Source organism: Pyrus communis, chromosome 12 (genome assembly GCF_963583255.1).
Source record: "Pyrus communis chromosome 12, drPyrComm1.1, whole genome shotgun sequence".
Classification (NCBI taxonomy): Eukaryota; Viridiplantae; Streptophyta; class Magnoliopsida; order Rosales; family Rosaceae; genus Pyrus; species Pyrus communis.
The window spans coordinates 25,963,863-25,980,589 of NC_084814.1; the positions used below are offsets into that span (position 1 = coordinate 25,963,863).

The 16,727-nt window shown below is 38.2% G+C and overlaps 2 protein-coding genes across 2 annotated transcripts; both read left to right on the forward strand.

Annotated features, from left to right (window-relative positions):
* The first annotated feature begins 1,134 nt into the window (after nt 1-1,134).
* LOC137709925 (protein argonaute 1-like) lies at nt 1,135-8,378 on the forward strand. The gene is made up of 22 exons (XM_068448907.1): nt 1,135-1,327; nt 2,119-2,840; nt 2,918-3,126; nt 3,218-3,367; nt 3,456-3,589; nt 3,733-3,842; nt 4,187-4,293; nt 4,433-4,571; nt 4,648-4,764; nt 5,016-5,123; nt 5,198-5,269; nt 5,626-5,748; nt 5,851-6,016; nt 6,148-6,407; nt 6,514-6,656; nt 6,757-6,819; nt 6,907-6,970; nt 7,078-7,213; nt 7,305-7,378; nt 7,466-7,560; nt 7,667-7,698; nt 7,783-8,378. The coding sequence occupies exons 2-22, from the start codon at nt 2,127-2,129 to the stop codon at nt 8,001-8,003; spliced, it is 3,237 nt and encodes a 1,078-aa protein (XP_068305008.1). The 5' UTR covers nt 1,135-1,327; nt 2,119-2,126; the 3' UTR covers nt 8,004-8,378.
* Nucleotides 8,379-9,411: 1,033 nt separating this feature from the next.
* Nucleotides 9,412-13,874, forward strand: LOC137711186 (sucrose synthase 6-like). Its single transcript, XM_068450395.1, has 13 exons — nt 9,412-9,515; nt 9,646-9,933; nt 10,030-10,231; nt 10,346-10,464; nt 10,557-10,869; nt 10,983-11,156; nt 11,294-11,410; nt 11,511-11,677; nt 11,770-11,994; nt 12,088-12,654; nt 12,822-12,960; nt 13,036-13,181; nt 13,271-13,874. Exons 1-13 carry the CDS (start codon nt 9,412-9,414, stop codon nt 13,401-13,403), a joined length of 2,694 nt encoding a protein of 897 aa, XP_068306496.1. The 3' UTR covers nt 13,404-13,874.
* The last annotated feature ends 2,853 nt before the right edge of the window (nt 13,875-16,727 follow it).

The following is a 16,727-nucleotide window of genomic DNA, read 5'->3' on the forward strand; positions in this document are numbered from 1 at the left end:
ATCCAATCCACCCAAACAGAAATGGAGTAGAGCTTACTTGAGCTTTTTGATGAAAAGTAGCAACAAAAACAAAACAAATTGCGCAAACAAACTTAGTTGAACATGAAAACCGAAAAGGATTGGATATTGACCTTGGGACTGGATTGGATTGAATTGGATTGTATAGCAGTGGTACTTTGGTCATTTAATAAGCAGCCTCAGGAAAATAAAAGAAATTACATGAAATGAATGAATAGATGGTGCGGGTCTCGAAAATCAACTAGAAAGAAAGGAAAGAAATGAAATGAAAAGAAGAGAGAGAAAGAAAGAAAAAAAAGAAAAGAAAAAGGGAAGAGGAACAGGAAGAGGAAGAGAATCACACTCAAATCAAGCTGTGCATTTAGCTTTAAGCCCATCATTAAAGTTTTACACTAAAATTAATTGGCAATAAGTTAAGTGACTAACTCCTTAAAAATATTCTCCTTTGCAATGTTTTCTAACTTTCTCACATGAGACATTTCTTCACCCTCTCATATGCCCACTCGTGTGTGGTCAAGTCAATCACGTGGACAAGTTAACGGGTAATGTGAGACATATGCGGTTGTTTTGCCTCATACTTAGTGTAACTTGCTCTAATTTCAAAAGAAAGTTGATGTTCCAACTCAAACAAGAATGGTAAAGAATGGCCTAACCCCTTAGCATGTTTGGATAGACCTGGAAATGATTAATTAGACCTTTGTCAACGTGTCAAAATGAGTATAGAATTTTGACACGGCACAACCCATCAAAGTAACGGATCCATTCATTTTCAATATGACCCGATAAGATCGAATCTGAGTGCGTTGTTTTCGCGCAGCAACGTGTCGTGTACGATTGTTTTAGAAATTCTAAATAGCAATCGTTGCACTTTCTATTTTTATCATAAATGCAATTAAATACACCATCAAATATTATCTTTATCTAGCTTTTTGCAATGAATTTAATTTTGATTGAGTGTAAAATGATTATTTTGAAACGACAATAACAACTCTGATTTTGTTAGTTTTAAAAAGAAATCCTAGCTTTGTGCAGTGTAAAAAAGAAATGTTTTATTGGATGAAGTAGGCGTAGGGAAGAAGGATGGAGTGGTCATTTCGAAATACAAACCGCTGGTGCACGTTGTTGGGTTGGGGCTTTTTTATTTATTTATAAATTTATTTACTATATTCAACCCAGAGCCACAGACAGAGTGAGTGAGTACTGCGTAGGCAGGCAAGCCCCTTTTCGATTTCCATTTTTCATCGTTCTCGCCTTCTGAAGCTACCGCTGCTGCGGCGTTGTACGACGGTCATCGGACTCTGATTTCACGGTAACCACTCGAAACGACTCGTTTTAGGGTTTTGTACTGCCATTTGTTCCCGTTGTTATTTGCTAATTTGTGGTATGGATCTGCATATTTTGCCCTAAAATTGGTGTTAGGCTTCAGTTTCTTTCACGAAGATTTATTTTCGTTTTTAATTTATATTTTTAAAGCTTTTCTGAAAGGCTTTATCGTCGCTTGGTTTTTTCGTTGCATTTTGTTTCGGTAGATCGTTAGATCTCGTGCGTTTTTTGCAATGCTGGGAAGCATGTGTGGTTGTTTAGGATTCTAAGAAGGTGATCTTTTAGGGTTTATAGTTGGTATAGTGATTTATTTATTCTGGGTTTTTTACGTTGGTGCTAGAGCAATTGATGATAGCCATTTTATCTTCTGCTTTTATTAGTTTTCTCCTACTTTTTTAAGAAACTGAATTTTACATGACATTCCTGGTGCATTTTACCAAATTCCAGGAACACATAGGATTTTCGAACTTATCGCACCGGAAAATTCTGGGTAACCTTCCCACCTTCTGATCGAAGGTGTTTTCTGTTATTTTAGTGTTTGCTTTGGGGCACTTTTATATGTTGTGGCTCTGGGTATCGTGCTCTCAGCCTTTTGAAAACCCTTGGATATGTTTGTATTCTGGAAAACCCTAACCCATGAGTGGATTCTTTGGTTTGTTGGTGTACATTATGCATTTACTTTCATTTTATACATTCGTTAATACATTGTTTTTGGGTTTATAGCCTTTTATTTCTTTGCTAATGGTTCTTTTGATGCAATACTGATTCTCTGTGTAGACATCATCATGGTGAGGAAGAGGAGAACTGAACTCCCTAGTGGGGAAAGCTCCGAGTCTCATGAACCTGCTGGGGGTCGTGGTTCCCAGCATGCTCCTGAAGGGACTCCGCCACAACAACAGGGTGGAGGAAACTACCAAGGTGGCCGTGGACCGGCCCCCCAGGGAGGTCGTGGAGGCTATGGAGGGGGCCGTGCTGGCCGTGGAGTGCCGCAACAGCAGCAGTATGGTGGGCCCCAGGAATACCAACAACAGCAGTATGGTGGGCCACAGGAATATCAAGGCAGAGGCAGGGGAGGACCGACTCAGCAAGGAGGTCGTGGAGGTTATGGAGGTGGTCGTGGTGGTGTTGGCCGTGGAGGACCACCTTCTCCTGGTGGCCCAACCAGACCTCAGTTCCCCGAGCTGCACCAAGCAACCCCAGTTCCTTACCAAGGGGTCACTCATCAAGTTCCTTATCAAGGGGTCACCTCTCCACCTGTATATGTGGGAAGTTCATCATCATCCCAGCCGCCTGAGCCTTCAGAAGTGGCGGAGCAGCTTGCTGTCCTTACCGTCCAGCAAGAGAGTGCACCTAGCCAGGCTATTCAACCGGTGGCACCCTCAAGTAAGTCAGTCAGGTTCCCGCTTCGCCCTGGTAAGGGTAGCACTGGCAGAAGGTGTACAGTCAAGGCAAACCATTTCTTTGCAGAATTACCTGACAAAGACCTCCACCAGTATGACGTAAGTTCTCTGGCCATTTGTCTGTCTTTTGATATTGTACTTCGGTTGATAATATGTCTTTTCATTATATATATTAGGTTACCATTACGCCGGAGGTCACATCAAGGGGTGTAAATCGTGCTGTGATGGAGCAGCTGGTGACACTGTACAGGGAATCCCATCTTGGAAAACGTCTACCAGCTTATGATGGACGAAAGAGCCTGTATACTGCCGGCCCACTTCCTTTCCTTTCAAAGGAGTTTAAAATCACTCTTATTGATGATGATGATGGTCCAGGTGGACAAAGGTGCGTACTCACAGCTCTTTATTTTTAGTTACATTTTTTCTGTGCACTCTTATTTTGTATGTATTTGATCATGGCTTCTTCTTGATGGCAGGAGAGAGAGGGAATTTAGGGTTGTCATAAAATTTGCAGCACGTGCTGACCTACACCATTTAGGTCTCTTTTTGCAAGGGAGGCAAGCTGATGCACCTCAAGAGGCGCTTCAGGTTTTGGACATTGTTCTGCGCGAATTGCCTACTTCTAGGTAAACAATTTTTTCTGCGTGTTGATGACATGATGACACATTCTTGTTTTATATGTTTGATAGCTAATTTTTTCCTCTTTGGTTGTAGGTACTGTCCCGTTGGCCGTTCATTTTATGCCCCTGGTTTGGGTAGAAGACAGTCACTTGGTGAGGGTTTGGAAAGTTGGCGTGGGTTTTATCAGAGTATTCGTCCGACTCAGATGGGGCTGTCTCTGAATATTGGTACTTAATTTTGTGCTATCCCAACATGCATCATTTCTGTGAATAATAGATTATCTACTTTCATCAATTTGATTGTAGTAATGGTGATGTGTTACACTGCATAGTTATTCCGCTGATTGGTGTTTTGTTTACATGCTGTCTAGATATGTCCTCTACTGCTTTTATTGAGCCGTTGCCAGTTATTGAGTTCGTAACACAGCTACTGAATCGGGATGTTACACATAGGCCACTCTCTGATTCTGATCGTGTAAAGGTTAGGTTTCCCTCATTGTTTCCGTTTTGGTGATTTAATTATTTCTCTTGAGTGTTTGTTTGAAAGTGTGACAGTTATTGGGGTGTTGGTACTGTTAATCTGTTTTGTGTTTCCTTGTGTATTTCTGTTTGTGAAAATTAACTTACATGTGTAAAAACTCATTCACTGGGGTTAATGTTTATGTAGTTATTTTTGAGGTAACCTTTCATTCTTATATATTCACTGAAAACTATATGTTTTATAGATCTGATGCTGTAGATGGAGTGTGTATCACAATTGATGTACAGCTATATTTGCCATCATTTTTATATTAGATATCATAGTAACCTTTTAATTGTGAACAGATAAAAAAGGCTCTTCGTGGAGTCAAGGTTGAGGTCACACACCGAGGAAATATGCGCAGAAAGTACCGTATTTCTGGTTTAACGTCACAGGCAACAAGGGAACTGACGTGAGTACTTCTTGACTTTTATATTTGTATATTTCTTATGCTTTCCTATGCTTGTATATTTCTTAACTTCGTATTTGTATTAGGAGCACATTGAGGTGTGTGAAACTTGTTTCCCTGATATTGTATTTTGTCCATTCAGTTTCCCTGTTGATGAAAGAGGAACTATGAAATCTGTCGTTGAGTACTTCTATGAAACTTACCGGTTTGTCATTCAACATACACAATGGCCTTGCCTTCAAGTTGGAAATCAGCAGCGACCGAATTATTTGCCCATGGAGGTGAGTTGTTTCTATAATTTCTAGCTTGTAAATACTAATGGGGATATGGCTGCTAATGAGCAGTAACTGGATTCAGGTTTGTAAAATTGTCGAAGGTCAAAGGTATTCCAAGAGATTGAACGAGAGACAGATAACTGCTTTGCTTAAGGTCACCTGTCAGCGCCCTCATGACAGGGAGCAAGATATTATTCGGGTGTGTTATCTTTTGATTATTCTATTTATCAAGATATATTTTTTGTTGCAGTTGATGCCATGAGCCCTTTGGTTACTGCTTGCTTTGTTATTTGATAATATTGTCATCTTGCTGTCCTTAACTTATCTTCTGTGTCATAATTTAAATGCTCACATCATTTGAAGTTTTATGGTAGAAGGCATCTTTTATCCAGAAATACGATTGATGGTGATATGTTAATTCCCAGTTTAATATTTTGGTACATGTTACAGACAGTTCGTCATAATGCTTACCATGAAGATCCTTACGCCAAGGAGTTTGGAATCAAAATTAGTGAGAATCTGGCTCAGGTTGAAGCTCGTATTCTTCCTGCACCCTGGGTAAGATATGTAATTGCATTCAGTCCCAAAACGTAGTTTGATAGTATATCTGTATTGATTTTTATTTTGCGTAGCTGAAATATCATGATACTGGACGGGAAAAGGATTGCCTGCCCCAAGTTGGTCAGTGGAACATGATGAATAAGGTAATATTCTGGCACCCCTCTAAACCCTTATTTATTTACTTTTACTTAAGTGTGTGGTCAATGTGATCTACCTTTCGACCCAAAGAAAGTCCTATTATTTATGCATTAATGTTTCTTTAATGCCTTTTTTTATTGTCTTCAGTCACACAAGTGAAATTATATATCTGGATATTTGTATGATTGACTGTTTTTAACCTGTTTACCCACTTTACTATGTGATTATTCATGTAGTAGTTCTCATGTTTATGTGGTTAATAAATACTTAGTTGGACATATGGTTATATCTGTAGACAAATGAATGTCCCATGTCTTGCTGAATTATTACAGCCAATTTGGATTACTATGATATTTTGCAGAAAATGGTCAATGGAGGAAAAGTAAACAATTGGATTTGCATTAATTTTTCAAGAAATGTTCAAGACAGTGTGGCCCGGTCCTTCTGTAATGAACTTGCTCAAATGTGTTACATTTCTGGCATGGTATGGAAATTTTCTTTATTATTACAGTTTCCACTGGCTTTAATTGTATTGTTAGTTTTCTATATTTGGATTTCTCTGATGCTGAAGTTTTTTTTTTAATAGGCGTTCAATCCAGAACCCGTACTTCCACCACTTGGAGCTCGACCTGATCAGGCAGAGAAGGCCTTAAAAACTAGGTACCATGATGCAATGACCAAACTCCGGCCCCAGAGCAAGGAGCTTGACCTGCTTGTCGTTATTTTACCAGATAATAATGGCAATCTTTACGGTATGCGTTTGAAATCATTTGGCTCTATTATCTCTTTCTGCTTTTTATTTCTCTCTATAATATCGTCCCAATTTTGTGTTGTCCTGAAGTTCTAGATTCTTGTATGTACTGATAGTCTGATATCCATCCAGGTGACTTGAAACGAATTTGCGAGACGGATCTTGGCCTGGTATCCCAGTGCTGTTTGACGAAACACGTTTTCAGAATGAGTAAACAATACTTGGCAAATGTTGCTTTGAAGATAAATGTGAAGGTTGGCGGAAGGAACACAGTACTTATTGATGCACTGTCAAGACGTATTCCTTTAGTCAGTGACCGTCCTACTATAATTTTTGGTGCTGATGTTACCCATCCTCATCCAGGGGAGGATTCAAGCCCATCAATTGCGGCTGTATGTTGTCGATGATATCTATGGGTTTTGGCTAGTGCTTTCGTATTTGTCTTGAATTCACGTGGAGAGTCACAGTTTAATTGTTCGCATGTCGTTTATGACACAGGTTGTGGCCTCACAAGACTGGCCAGAAATTACCAAGTATGCTGGCTTGGTCTGTGCTCAAGCTCATCGCCAGGAGCTCATCCAGGACCTGTTCAAAACATGGCAGGATCCTCAGAGGGGTACTGTAACTGGTGGAATGATAAAGTATCTCCCTCCCTCTCTCTATCTCTCTCAATTATATTAATTCTCTACTTACTGGGGATTGTTAATTGCAGAACTGAGTTAAATTTGTATGTTAATGTAGGGAACTGCTGATTTCATTCCGTAGAGCAACAGGACAGAAGCCACAGCGCATCATATTTTACAGGCATTTAATGCTCCTTTGCCATTGTTTGTGTCCTACGTACTTCTCCTATTTCTAATGGTGTGTGTATATACACGTTTGTGTTTTCAGGGACGGTGTCAGTGAAGGGCAGTTCTACCAAGTTCTACTATACGAGCTTGATGCGATTCGTAAGGTGAACTTGCATTTTTGGGATTATTCTTTAGTATAGTTGTGCATTTTGTTCTTTGTTAGTAATATTATTAACCTCTTTTTGCTTCTTGTCATTGTTTTCTTCTTCAGGCTTGTGCTTCCTTGGAGCCAAACTATCAGCCACCTGTGACTTTTGTTGTGGTTCAAAAACGGCACCACACCAGGTTGTTTGCCAACAATCACAATGACCGTAATGCAGTTGACAGGAGTGGAAATATCTTACCTGGTAATTAATTTTACCGAATATGAAATGTTTGGATGATGTAGTTCAGTTTTCATGCTTGTTATACGGAAGTTTTACCCAATTGTTTCTGCAGGTACGGTTGTGGACTCCAAAATCTGTCATCCAACAGAGTTTGACTTCTACCTCTGCAGCCATGCTGGAATTCAGGCAATGATTTTTCCTTGGGTTATCAGTGGGGTGTGTGTGTTTGTGAAGCAGCATGTTTATAAATCTGTATACACCATGTTTTGACAGGGTACAAGCCGTCCGGCTCATTACCATGTGCTGTGGGATGAAAACAAGTTTACAGCTGATGAACTGCAGTCACTCACAAACAATCTTTGCTATACGTAAGTTGGCTGATTTAGCAGTTTTAGTCATTGAAATTTTTATTTATTTATATTTTTGAATCCTTGAACTCCAGTGCTGAATGGTTGATCTTTTGAACTCTTGCAGGTATGCAAGATGCACTCGTTCTGTTTCCATTGGTAGACTATCTCTGATGCTTTCTCATTATTTTCTTGTTTGTACTTAAAATAGGCAGTGTTCTGATTTTAGCTTTAAAATTGCAGTTCCTCCGGCGTACTATGCCCATCTTGCTGCATTCCGAGCTCGGTTTTACATGGAACCAGAGACATCAGACAGCGGATCAATGACCAGTGCTGCTCCTGGACGTGGGGCCATGGGTGGCGGTATGGGTCCGCGGAGCACAAGAGCACCAGGTGCAAATGCTGCAGTGAGGCCCTTGCCTGCCCTCAAGGAGAATGTCAAAAGGGTTATGTTCTACTGTTAGAGAGAGAGAGAGGGGAGTCGTTTAGTAGAGGTTGCGAAGAGATGTCGCCTTAACAATGTAGGAAGATTATGCATTGTAATGTCGTCGTTTTGGAGTCTGCCAAGTGCCAAGGGTGTTTATAGCCTTTGCTGCACCTGTGTTTTAGATGTCTGTCGTTAAGTATTTGGAATTTGCCGTTGCAACTGACTGGTACGCGGTTGCTACTGCACTGCGCCAGTCGGGTGTTTTGGGAAGTTAGTAATCTTATGCTGTCGTTTAGATGGAATTCGGACAACTATGACTAGTTGATGCTTTCGTTTAATTTATTCAGTGTCGTCTTGTACGACTTTCAGCTTTAATTCTCTTGTTGGAATGCATTCTTGCTCTTTGTTTTAAGAGAGGTTTAACGAAAAACTTTCGGTCATGTTTACTTTAACGAAAAATCATATTTGTACATTAAAAAGTCAATCTCGGTACTATTCATTTTATTCTTTTTCGTTAAAACTCAAAGTTTTCATATTCTTTTCATTAGTTTTTCTTTGTTTTAATTTATCTTAAAGAATTAACATAAAAGAAGAATGATATGGTTTTTTATTTCCAAGGGTTTATGGGATTAGACATTTACGAAAAGTATCTTTCTAAGTCTACTATTTTCGTGAGACTTGGAATGGATAAGTTTTATTCGTGAGAAATCCATTACCTGACGAGTTTTTCATTTCTTCCTTCAAGCTTCTTAGAAATACTTTATTCATTCTATTCCAATATTCTCTACCAAATGAGGCTTCTCTCGCATAATTTTTTTTGTTTTCCTTGGTCAATTTGAAGTACAAATTAGTTTTCCTTTGTTTTATTACGTTAGTAAGAGTGTGTATTGGTGGTGTTACTAGTTTATTTATTATTTTATATGGATAATAAGGTTGATATATCATAAACTTCGATATAGCATTAATGAAAAATTCACGTAATATGAATGAATGTATTGGTAACACTTAGTGACAGTGTGTCATGATTGTGGTGGTGAAAAACGTGTGGACAACTTGAAAAAAAAACACGTCGTAAACTTGAGATCGGAACAAGTAAAGGATAAAAATGCACGTTTACGAAGACCAAGTACGAATTGCTTGAGATTCTTTCCCTCCACTTTTAAAACAAATATACCACAACGAACACCAAATCTGGTTGATTTGCTTCAACCCATTTTATAATTCCTTTCTTGCTTTCATCTTTCCTTTCCCACGTAAAGGTACTAAAGAATAAAGGTTGTTCTTTCTCCGCCCATGGCAATTTCAGCCATATGTAACCTAACCACTCTTCTCTTCCTGCATTTTAAAGTTCCCTATAAATTCACCAATAAACGGAACCAACGTTCATAAAACTAAACCAACTTCGAAGATCGCTTGTGATCAATTGTGCTAATTCGTTGACTGAAATGGCTTCCACCTCCTCAGCTGTGAAGCGATCTGAAAATATTGCAGAAACCATGCCAGACGCACTCAGGGAGAGCCACTTTCATATGAAGAAATGTTTTGCCAGGTTCTTTGATTTTTTATTTTTCATACAATATTTATTTATTTGTTCGTTATAAAATGTTTGTGAAATTCGAATATTGATGTTCTTGTTTAATTAATTATTAATTAAAAAATTCAAACATGCGTGCAAAAAGTTTTGTTGGAACCGGGAAAAGGCTAATAAAGCCCCAGCATATAATGGAGGAGCTGGAAAAATCGATAGAAGACAGGCATGAAAGAAGCAAGGTCTTGGAGGGTTTACTTGGTTACATCCTCAGTTGCACTCAGGAGGCAGCTGTTGTTCCACCGTATGTCGCTTTTGCGGTGAGACCGAATCCCGGTTTCTCAGAATTTGTTAAGGTGAATGCAGACGATCTAGCAGTGGATGGCATTTCTGCTACCCAATACTTGAAGTTCAAAGAAATGATCTTTGACGAAAGCTGGTACGTGTTATACGCATGCGTATGTAGCTACGTGTATATATAATATATATGCATAACTGCTGTCAAATTAATTTGAGCGATGCATGCATGCAACAGGGCGAACGATGAAAATGCTTTGGAAATAGACTTTGGAACCATCGATTTCTCTACTCCTCGAATGACGCTTCCTTCTTCGATCGGAAATGGACTCAACTTCGTCTTAAAGTTAATCTCGTCAAGGCTCAGTACTCATGCCAGCTGCTCCGATTATGCTAAACCACTCCTTGACTACTTATTACCACTTAATTATCACGGAGAGGTAGAAATCATATATGTTACTTTTGTTTGAGATTAACTGATTAATTACTTGATCTTTTGCGGCCTCTCTATTAATTTGTTCTAATTAAAGTACAATGTATATATATATATGCAGAATCTTATGATCAATGAAAGTCTGGATACCGTTGAAAAACTTCAAACCGCATTGATCCGAGCAGAAGTACTCGTCTCCACACTTCCAAAAACCACACCATTCCCGAATTTTGAGCAAAGGTTATCTCTCATGCACCTTTAACTAAAGAATGTATGTGTTATATATATATATATAGATCTTGATTGTGGCAAATGTATTTAATCTTGATCAGGTTTAAAGTGTTGGGTTTTGAGAAAGGATGGGGAGATACAGCAGAAAGAGTTGGGGAGACAATGAGGCTGCTGTCAGAAGTACTCCAAGCGCCAGACTCGGTGAAGTTGGGGTCGTTGTTTAGCAGACTTCCTAACACATTCAACATTGTTATCTTCTCTCCTCACGGCTACTTTGGCCAGTCGAATGTCCTTGGATTGCCCGACACGGGTGGCCAGGTGGTTTATATTCTTGATCAAGTGAGAGCCTTGGAGGAAGAGTTGCTCCTCAGAATAAAACAACAAGGCCTTGCTGTGAAACCTCAGATTCTTGTGGTGAGCTGGACTGACTATGCATAAACAAAAGAATACTGAATAATATGTACATATTGCATTTCTAATTTGTACTTTGTACCTACAATGTATGTACGTACCTGTCATGTACACAGGTGACACGACTTATACCAGACGCTCGAGGAACAAAATGCAACCAGGAGTTGGAAGCTATCATCGACACTAAGCACTCCCACATCCTTAGGGTTCCATTCAGGACAGACAAAGGCGTTCTCCGCCAATGGGTTTCTCGTTTCGATATCTACCCTTATCTCGAGACATTTGCACAGGTTCATCTTCTCACTCTAGGTGTCATATATATGACCAATTTATTCTACCGATCTCATTTCTCCAGTACTAGACATGAGTGTTTGGAAAGAAAAAGTACGATTTACATATTTATTCTGTTCTCATCGTTGTTTATTAGGATGCAACTGCAAAGATCTTACGACACATGGAATGCAAACCGGATCTCATAATTGGGAACTACAGTGATGGAAACCTGGTGGCCTCTCTGATTGCTTCTAAACTTGGAATCACTCAGGTCTAAGTCTACACGTAACCACCTCCTTCGATATATAATTGTTGGTTAAAAACTTTATCTCAACTTAATTAACCTGTTCCAAGTAATTGACCCTCTGCAGGGAACGATTGCGCATGCGCTAGAAAAGACCAAGTACGAAGATTCTGACGCCAAATGGAAGGAATTTGATCCAAAATACCACTTCTCTTGTCAGTTCACAGCTGACATAATCTCTATGAATTGTGCTGATTTTGTCATAACAAGCACATTTCAAGAAATTGCCGGAGGGTTAGTAGTCTTTTATGCCAAAACCATAATTACTATACAAGGTTGACACGATCATCTCCTTAATCGATCAATGTGTTCTTTTCATGTTGCAGCAAGGACCGACCTGGACAGTACGAAAGCCACACAGCATTTACAATGCCAGGACTTTATCGAGTCGTGTCAGGCGTTGATGTGTTTGATCCAAAGTTCAACATTGCTGCCCCTGGTGCTGACCAATCCGTCTACTTTCCCTACTCCGAGAAACAAAAACGATTTACCCAGTTTCAACCTGTCATCGAAGAACTACTCTACACGAAAGAGGAAAACGATGAGCACATGTAATTAATTCTTACACATCTGTCAATTCTTGCACATTTGTTGTGGCAATTTCTAAATAAAAACTCTTGAAAAATAAAACATGCTTGGAACAGAGGATTTTTGGCGGACCAGAAGAAACCGATCATATTCTCAATGGCAAGGCTGGACACAGTGAAGAACCTCACAGGACTCGTTGAGTGGTTTGGAAAGAACAAGAGGCTGAGGAATTTGGTCAATCTTGTAATCGTTGGGGGATTCTTCGATCCATCCAAATCCAAAGACAGAGAAGAAATTGCTGAAATCAAGAAATTGCATGCCTTGGTGCAAGAATATCAACTTAGCGGTCAGTTCAGATGGATAGCGGCTCAGACTGACAGATACCGAAATGGGGAGCTGTACCGGTGCATTGCAGACACTAAGGGAGCTTTTGTGCAGCCTGCGCTGTACGAAGCGTTCGGTCTCACAGTCATTGAGGCCATGAACTGTGGGTTGCCTACATTTGCAACCAACCAAGGAGGCCCTGCAGAAATCATTGTGGATGGCGTCTCAGGTTTCCATATTGATCCCAACAATGGTGATGAATCCAGCAACAAGATTGCTGACTTCTTTGAGAAATGCAAGACGGATGGCGAATACTGGAAGAAGATGTCAGCTGCCGGTCTGCAGCGTATAAACGAATGGTATGACCGCAGGCCTATTTGAGACAGTTTTTGGAATAACTAAAGTGTTTTACAATAACGGAAAAGCGTTTCTAACTACGTTTTAAACCTGAAGAACACTTAAACGCACTTGTAGCAAAAGGGTTTGCTATTGTGCATGATCTTATTGATTTTTGGTTTTGTTGCAGCTATACATGGAAGATATATGCAAACAAAGTGTTGAACATGGGATCAACTTATGGATTTTGGAGGCAGTTGAGAGATGCGCAAAAGTTAGCCAAGGAAACCTACATTCATATGTTTTACAATCTCCTCTTTAGGAAATTGGTACGTCTCGTGATTCTGACCCTGCCATAATCACTCTTAAACAGGCCGTAAAATACACGTTGTATGTTAATGCAGGCAAAGAATGTAGCTGTTCCAAGTGATGGATACGAACAACCGGCGCCAAAGGCCGTAACTGCAGCTGTCGACCAACGCACGTCGGCATCCAAACCTCCGCAGCCAGAAGCAGCACCAACCTTAGCAATCCCTCAGCTGACACCATGGTATATAATTAGTACCTAACATAGGGAACTTGCTTAATTAAATTCTGAATTTTTTTAATGCTAATTAGTTGGATTAATTCATTTGGCAGGGAGAGGGATGAAGGTGGGGAGCTTAGCCAACCTCGAAGCCACAGCAGAGCACGATGCCTATGGAATTGCTGCTGCGTCATCCTTGGTCTTCTCATCATACTTTATTACAAGATTAGGAATATGTACAATTAAGTGTTAAGTGTATAAATAAATTAAATTTAAAGCGAGATCAACTCACAATGATCATGTAAATTCTATATTCTCTCCAACTTCCAATAAAATAACAAAGATCAGTTGCAATACTCAATATTTTGTGTTCTTTTTTCCTTTTTTTTTTGAAAGGAAACCGCACCGTCCCTTCTTCTCCTCCCGTCCTCTTCCGCAAACCGTATCACCCTCTGCCGTTGAATTGGTGCAACTGCAGTTTCAAGTTTCTACCAACGCAATTTAAACCAATTTATATAATTTGAACAAATATAAGTTTCCAACAATAATATAAATGTCTGCTTTCGTGTATGGGGGGTTGTAGGCAAGGAAGAAGAGGATCTGTGACAATCACAAAATTCAGTTCACTACAGCAACTGCAGTTGCAGTGACTGGGGCTGGGGATTTGGTGGCTGTGAGAGGTGGGATGAGCGACTGGGGAAGGGAGGGGAAGGTGGCCTGGCGTTTTCAGCGTTTAGGTGGATTAATTTTTAGATTAAATTTGCAAATGTGACATGTCACTGAAAAAAAACAAATATGTTTGTTAATAATTTAATAATAATTCAATCATCAGTCATCATATCATTCAATTTATAAAATATGATTTAAGTAAATGATACTCCTAACATTACTCGTTTTATAGTTCAAATGCATTTTAAAATTTATAAGCAATTGTTATTGGTGGATTAATATTGTATTATTTTTTTAATAGAAAGTTAACGAAAGTGACTAAGATGCAAACATTGTCAACCATAGTGGCTAAATTGGCTAAGTTAAAATCAAACTTACTAAAATAAAATCCTATTATATTTACATATTATATATATATATATATATATATTACAGTAATTTTTTTTTCCATATATATATATTACAGTAATTGATTTGATAGCGATTTTGATAAGGCCCCCTCATCAACTTGAGTTGATAGAGAGTTTAAGGGCCTCCTCCTCCTCATCAACTTTGCGAAGTGGTCCAGCACAAATAATAATACTTTGGACGTTAAAACTAGAAACTAAACCGAATCATCCCCCACTCAATCTTCTTTACTTTTCCAATTTACACTTACACACCAAAATTCAAAAATTTAGTTTTAATTTGTGAAAAAAGAATTCCAAGAAAGAAATGAGTAGTGGGTCCTGCTGTGCTGGCAGTGGCAGGCACCAGGCACTGCCACCCTCGGCCACAGTGGACCACTTTGTTTTTTAACGTGGCAATTTACTCTTTGGACGTGATTAAGAAAGATCGGTTGATAATAGAATAGGATATTTTCCGGATCTTTTTTGTAGGAATATGTTGTGTTCGTTATATAATGCGGTTAGAAATTATTTTAAAATTTAATTTAAAATTGAATATAAATAATACCTAACGAAAATTAACAATACAATATACGATGATTAATTGATCTTCAGATCCCTACAAAGAGAATTTAAAGAAAATCCTTGTCCGTCAATAATCAAGAGGTAAACGATGACCATGCCAGTGCACGTGCCACTCTATACCACATGCATTAGCATTGCCACTACCTCTTGATTTTTTTGGGTCAAACACAAGCTTTATTAATATAAGAAAATGTTACCAGAGATAAAATATAAAACATAAAAACTAGGTCAAGTGGACATAAAAAGTCCAAACATTTAATTATTTAACTTAAGTATGAATAACTACTTAATTTTAGGATGATATTAGTCTTAACATTTTAAAATATTTTTAGTAATTATTTAACGTTTTAAAAAATAGACATATGTTAGGTTACCATTGTAAGTGATGAAGGCAAATATTAAGATAATTTTAACAAATACGATGAAATCATATCACCAAGTCACCAACACTTAATGCTAGTGACTTAACAAGTGCATAAATCTCAAATCGTTAGGTGTTTGTTTTAAATGTTTTAAAAAGTTAATCATCCTTGTTAGTAACTTTTTTTACGTAAGTAACACAAATTTGCAGACCTATGCATAACCAAATTGACTAGAGTAATATACTCTCCCATCTGAATCCGAAATTGAATCTCTCTCCTTTAATGTATAATATCATCAGTTGTAAAAAATAAAAAGACTTAATACAAACCACCCCTGCTCTCTCCCCCCCCCCCCAAAAAAAAATCTCCAGGACTCCAATTCTAATTTATAGATTAGTATGTGAAAAAATAAAAAGGTGTTAGACTAATTTGGCAAAGGATGATACTAGAAAAACTATTTACTTGAATTATATTTTATAAATTACATAATGTGATAGTTGATGGTTGACTTTGTACATTTAATCCAATTCATTAAATTATTAAAAAAAATTTAATCATCAACCGTCACATCACATAGTTTTCAAAATATGGTCTAAAAACATGATGTTCTTAGCAGTTTTCTTTGGTAAATAAATTACGAAACGAATTTTGAAGTTTTTATTCTGTCAATGATCAATCAATCAACAGGGTTTGGACTTTGGCCTAAGAATAAATCTTGAAGAGGCAAATTTATAATTTATAAAATTGAACAATAATTATTTAGGGAAGTTATACTTGATTTATGTGATTCACAATGAATGGTACCTTTCCTTTCGTAATCAATGTTGGAAATTAACCCCAAAATAAAATTAAAAAATCGACGTAGAAATCAAAGCCAAGAGGTCTAAGACAACGAGGAAATACGACGAGGACGCTTTCTTCGTAAGCTCGTGGATGGGTGAGTGGAATATTTTGAGGAATCTTTATATATAATTGAGAGAATATTATTATAATTATACATTCATCGTCATCGAAAAACATCCAAAATAGAAAAATAAGATATAAACTTGGTTTTCTTGATGAAGATGCATGTTCATAGGCTAACCTCAAAGACATAAATGAGCTATACGACAAACTCTAAATATTGGACAAGGATTGTCTGCCCTCCCACTTCTGGAGGATTGTCTGCCCTCCCACTTCTGGTGCCCTCCTGTGCCCTTCTGTTTGTGTGGTCACGGTTAAGCCACGTCAACATTTTATATTACTATTCATTTTTATCTTATTATCTTTATAAAAAAAACAATATAAAATGTTGACGTGGCTTAACCGTGACCACACAAAATATAGGAGGGCACGGAAGGGCACCGCAAGTGGGAGGACAGACAATCATTGTCCCTAAATATTTCCTAAAAACTGCAAACATAAAAATAACAAGTAAAACATTAAGTGACGAATTGCCTTAGTATAGTTTAAACCAGTAATATCGATTGTAATAAAAAAAAATAAAATATACTAATTAAGTGTTTTAGTGTGTTAAATATTCTATACTATGCATTATGGAGAGATGACAAAATTGGGCACAAAATTAA

Coding starts and splice junctions, on each gene's coding strand:
- LOC137709925 (XM_068448907.1), top strand. CDS start 2,127: ATGGTGAGGAAGAGGAGAACTGAACTCCCTAGTGGGGAAAGCTCCGAG. Junction 2,841..2,917: donor AAGACCTCCACCAGTATGAC/GTAAGTTCTCTG, acceptor TATATATATTAG/GTTACCATTACGCCGGAGGT. Junction 3,843..4,186: donor CTGATTCTGATCGTGTAAAG/GTTAGGTTTCCC, acceptor AATTGTGAACAG/ATAAAAAAGGCTCTTCGTGG.
- LOC137711186 (XM_068450395.1), top strand. CDS start 9,412: ATGGCTTCCACCTCCTCAGCTGTGAAGCGATCTGAAAATATTGCAGAA. Junction 12,961..13,035: donor ATCTCCTCTTTAGGAAATTG/GTACGTCTCGTG, acceptor ATGTTAATGCAG/GCAAAGAATGTAGCTGTTCC. Junction 13,182..13,270: donor ATCCCTCAGCTGACACCATG/GTATATAATTAG, acceptor TTCATTTGGCAG/GGAGAGGGATGAAGGTGGGG.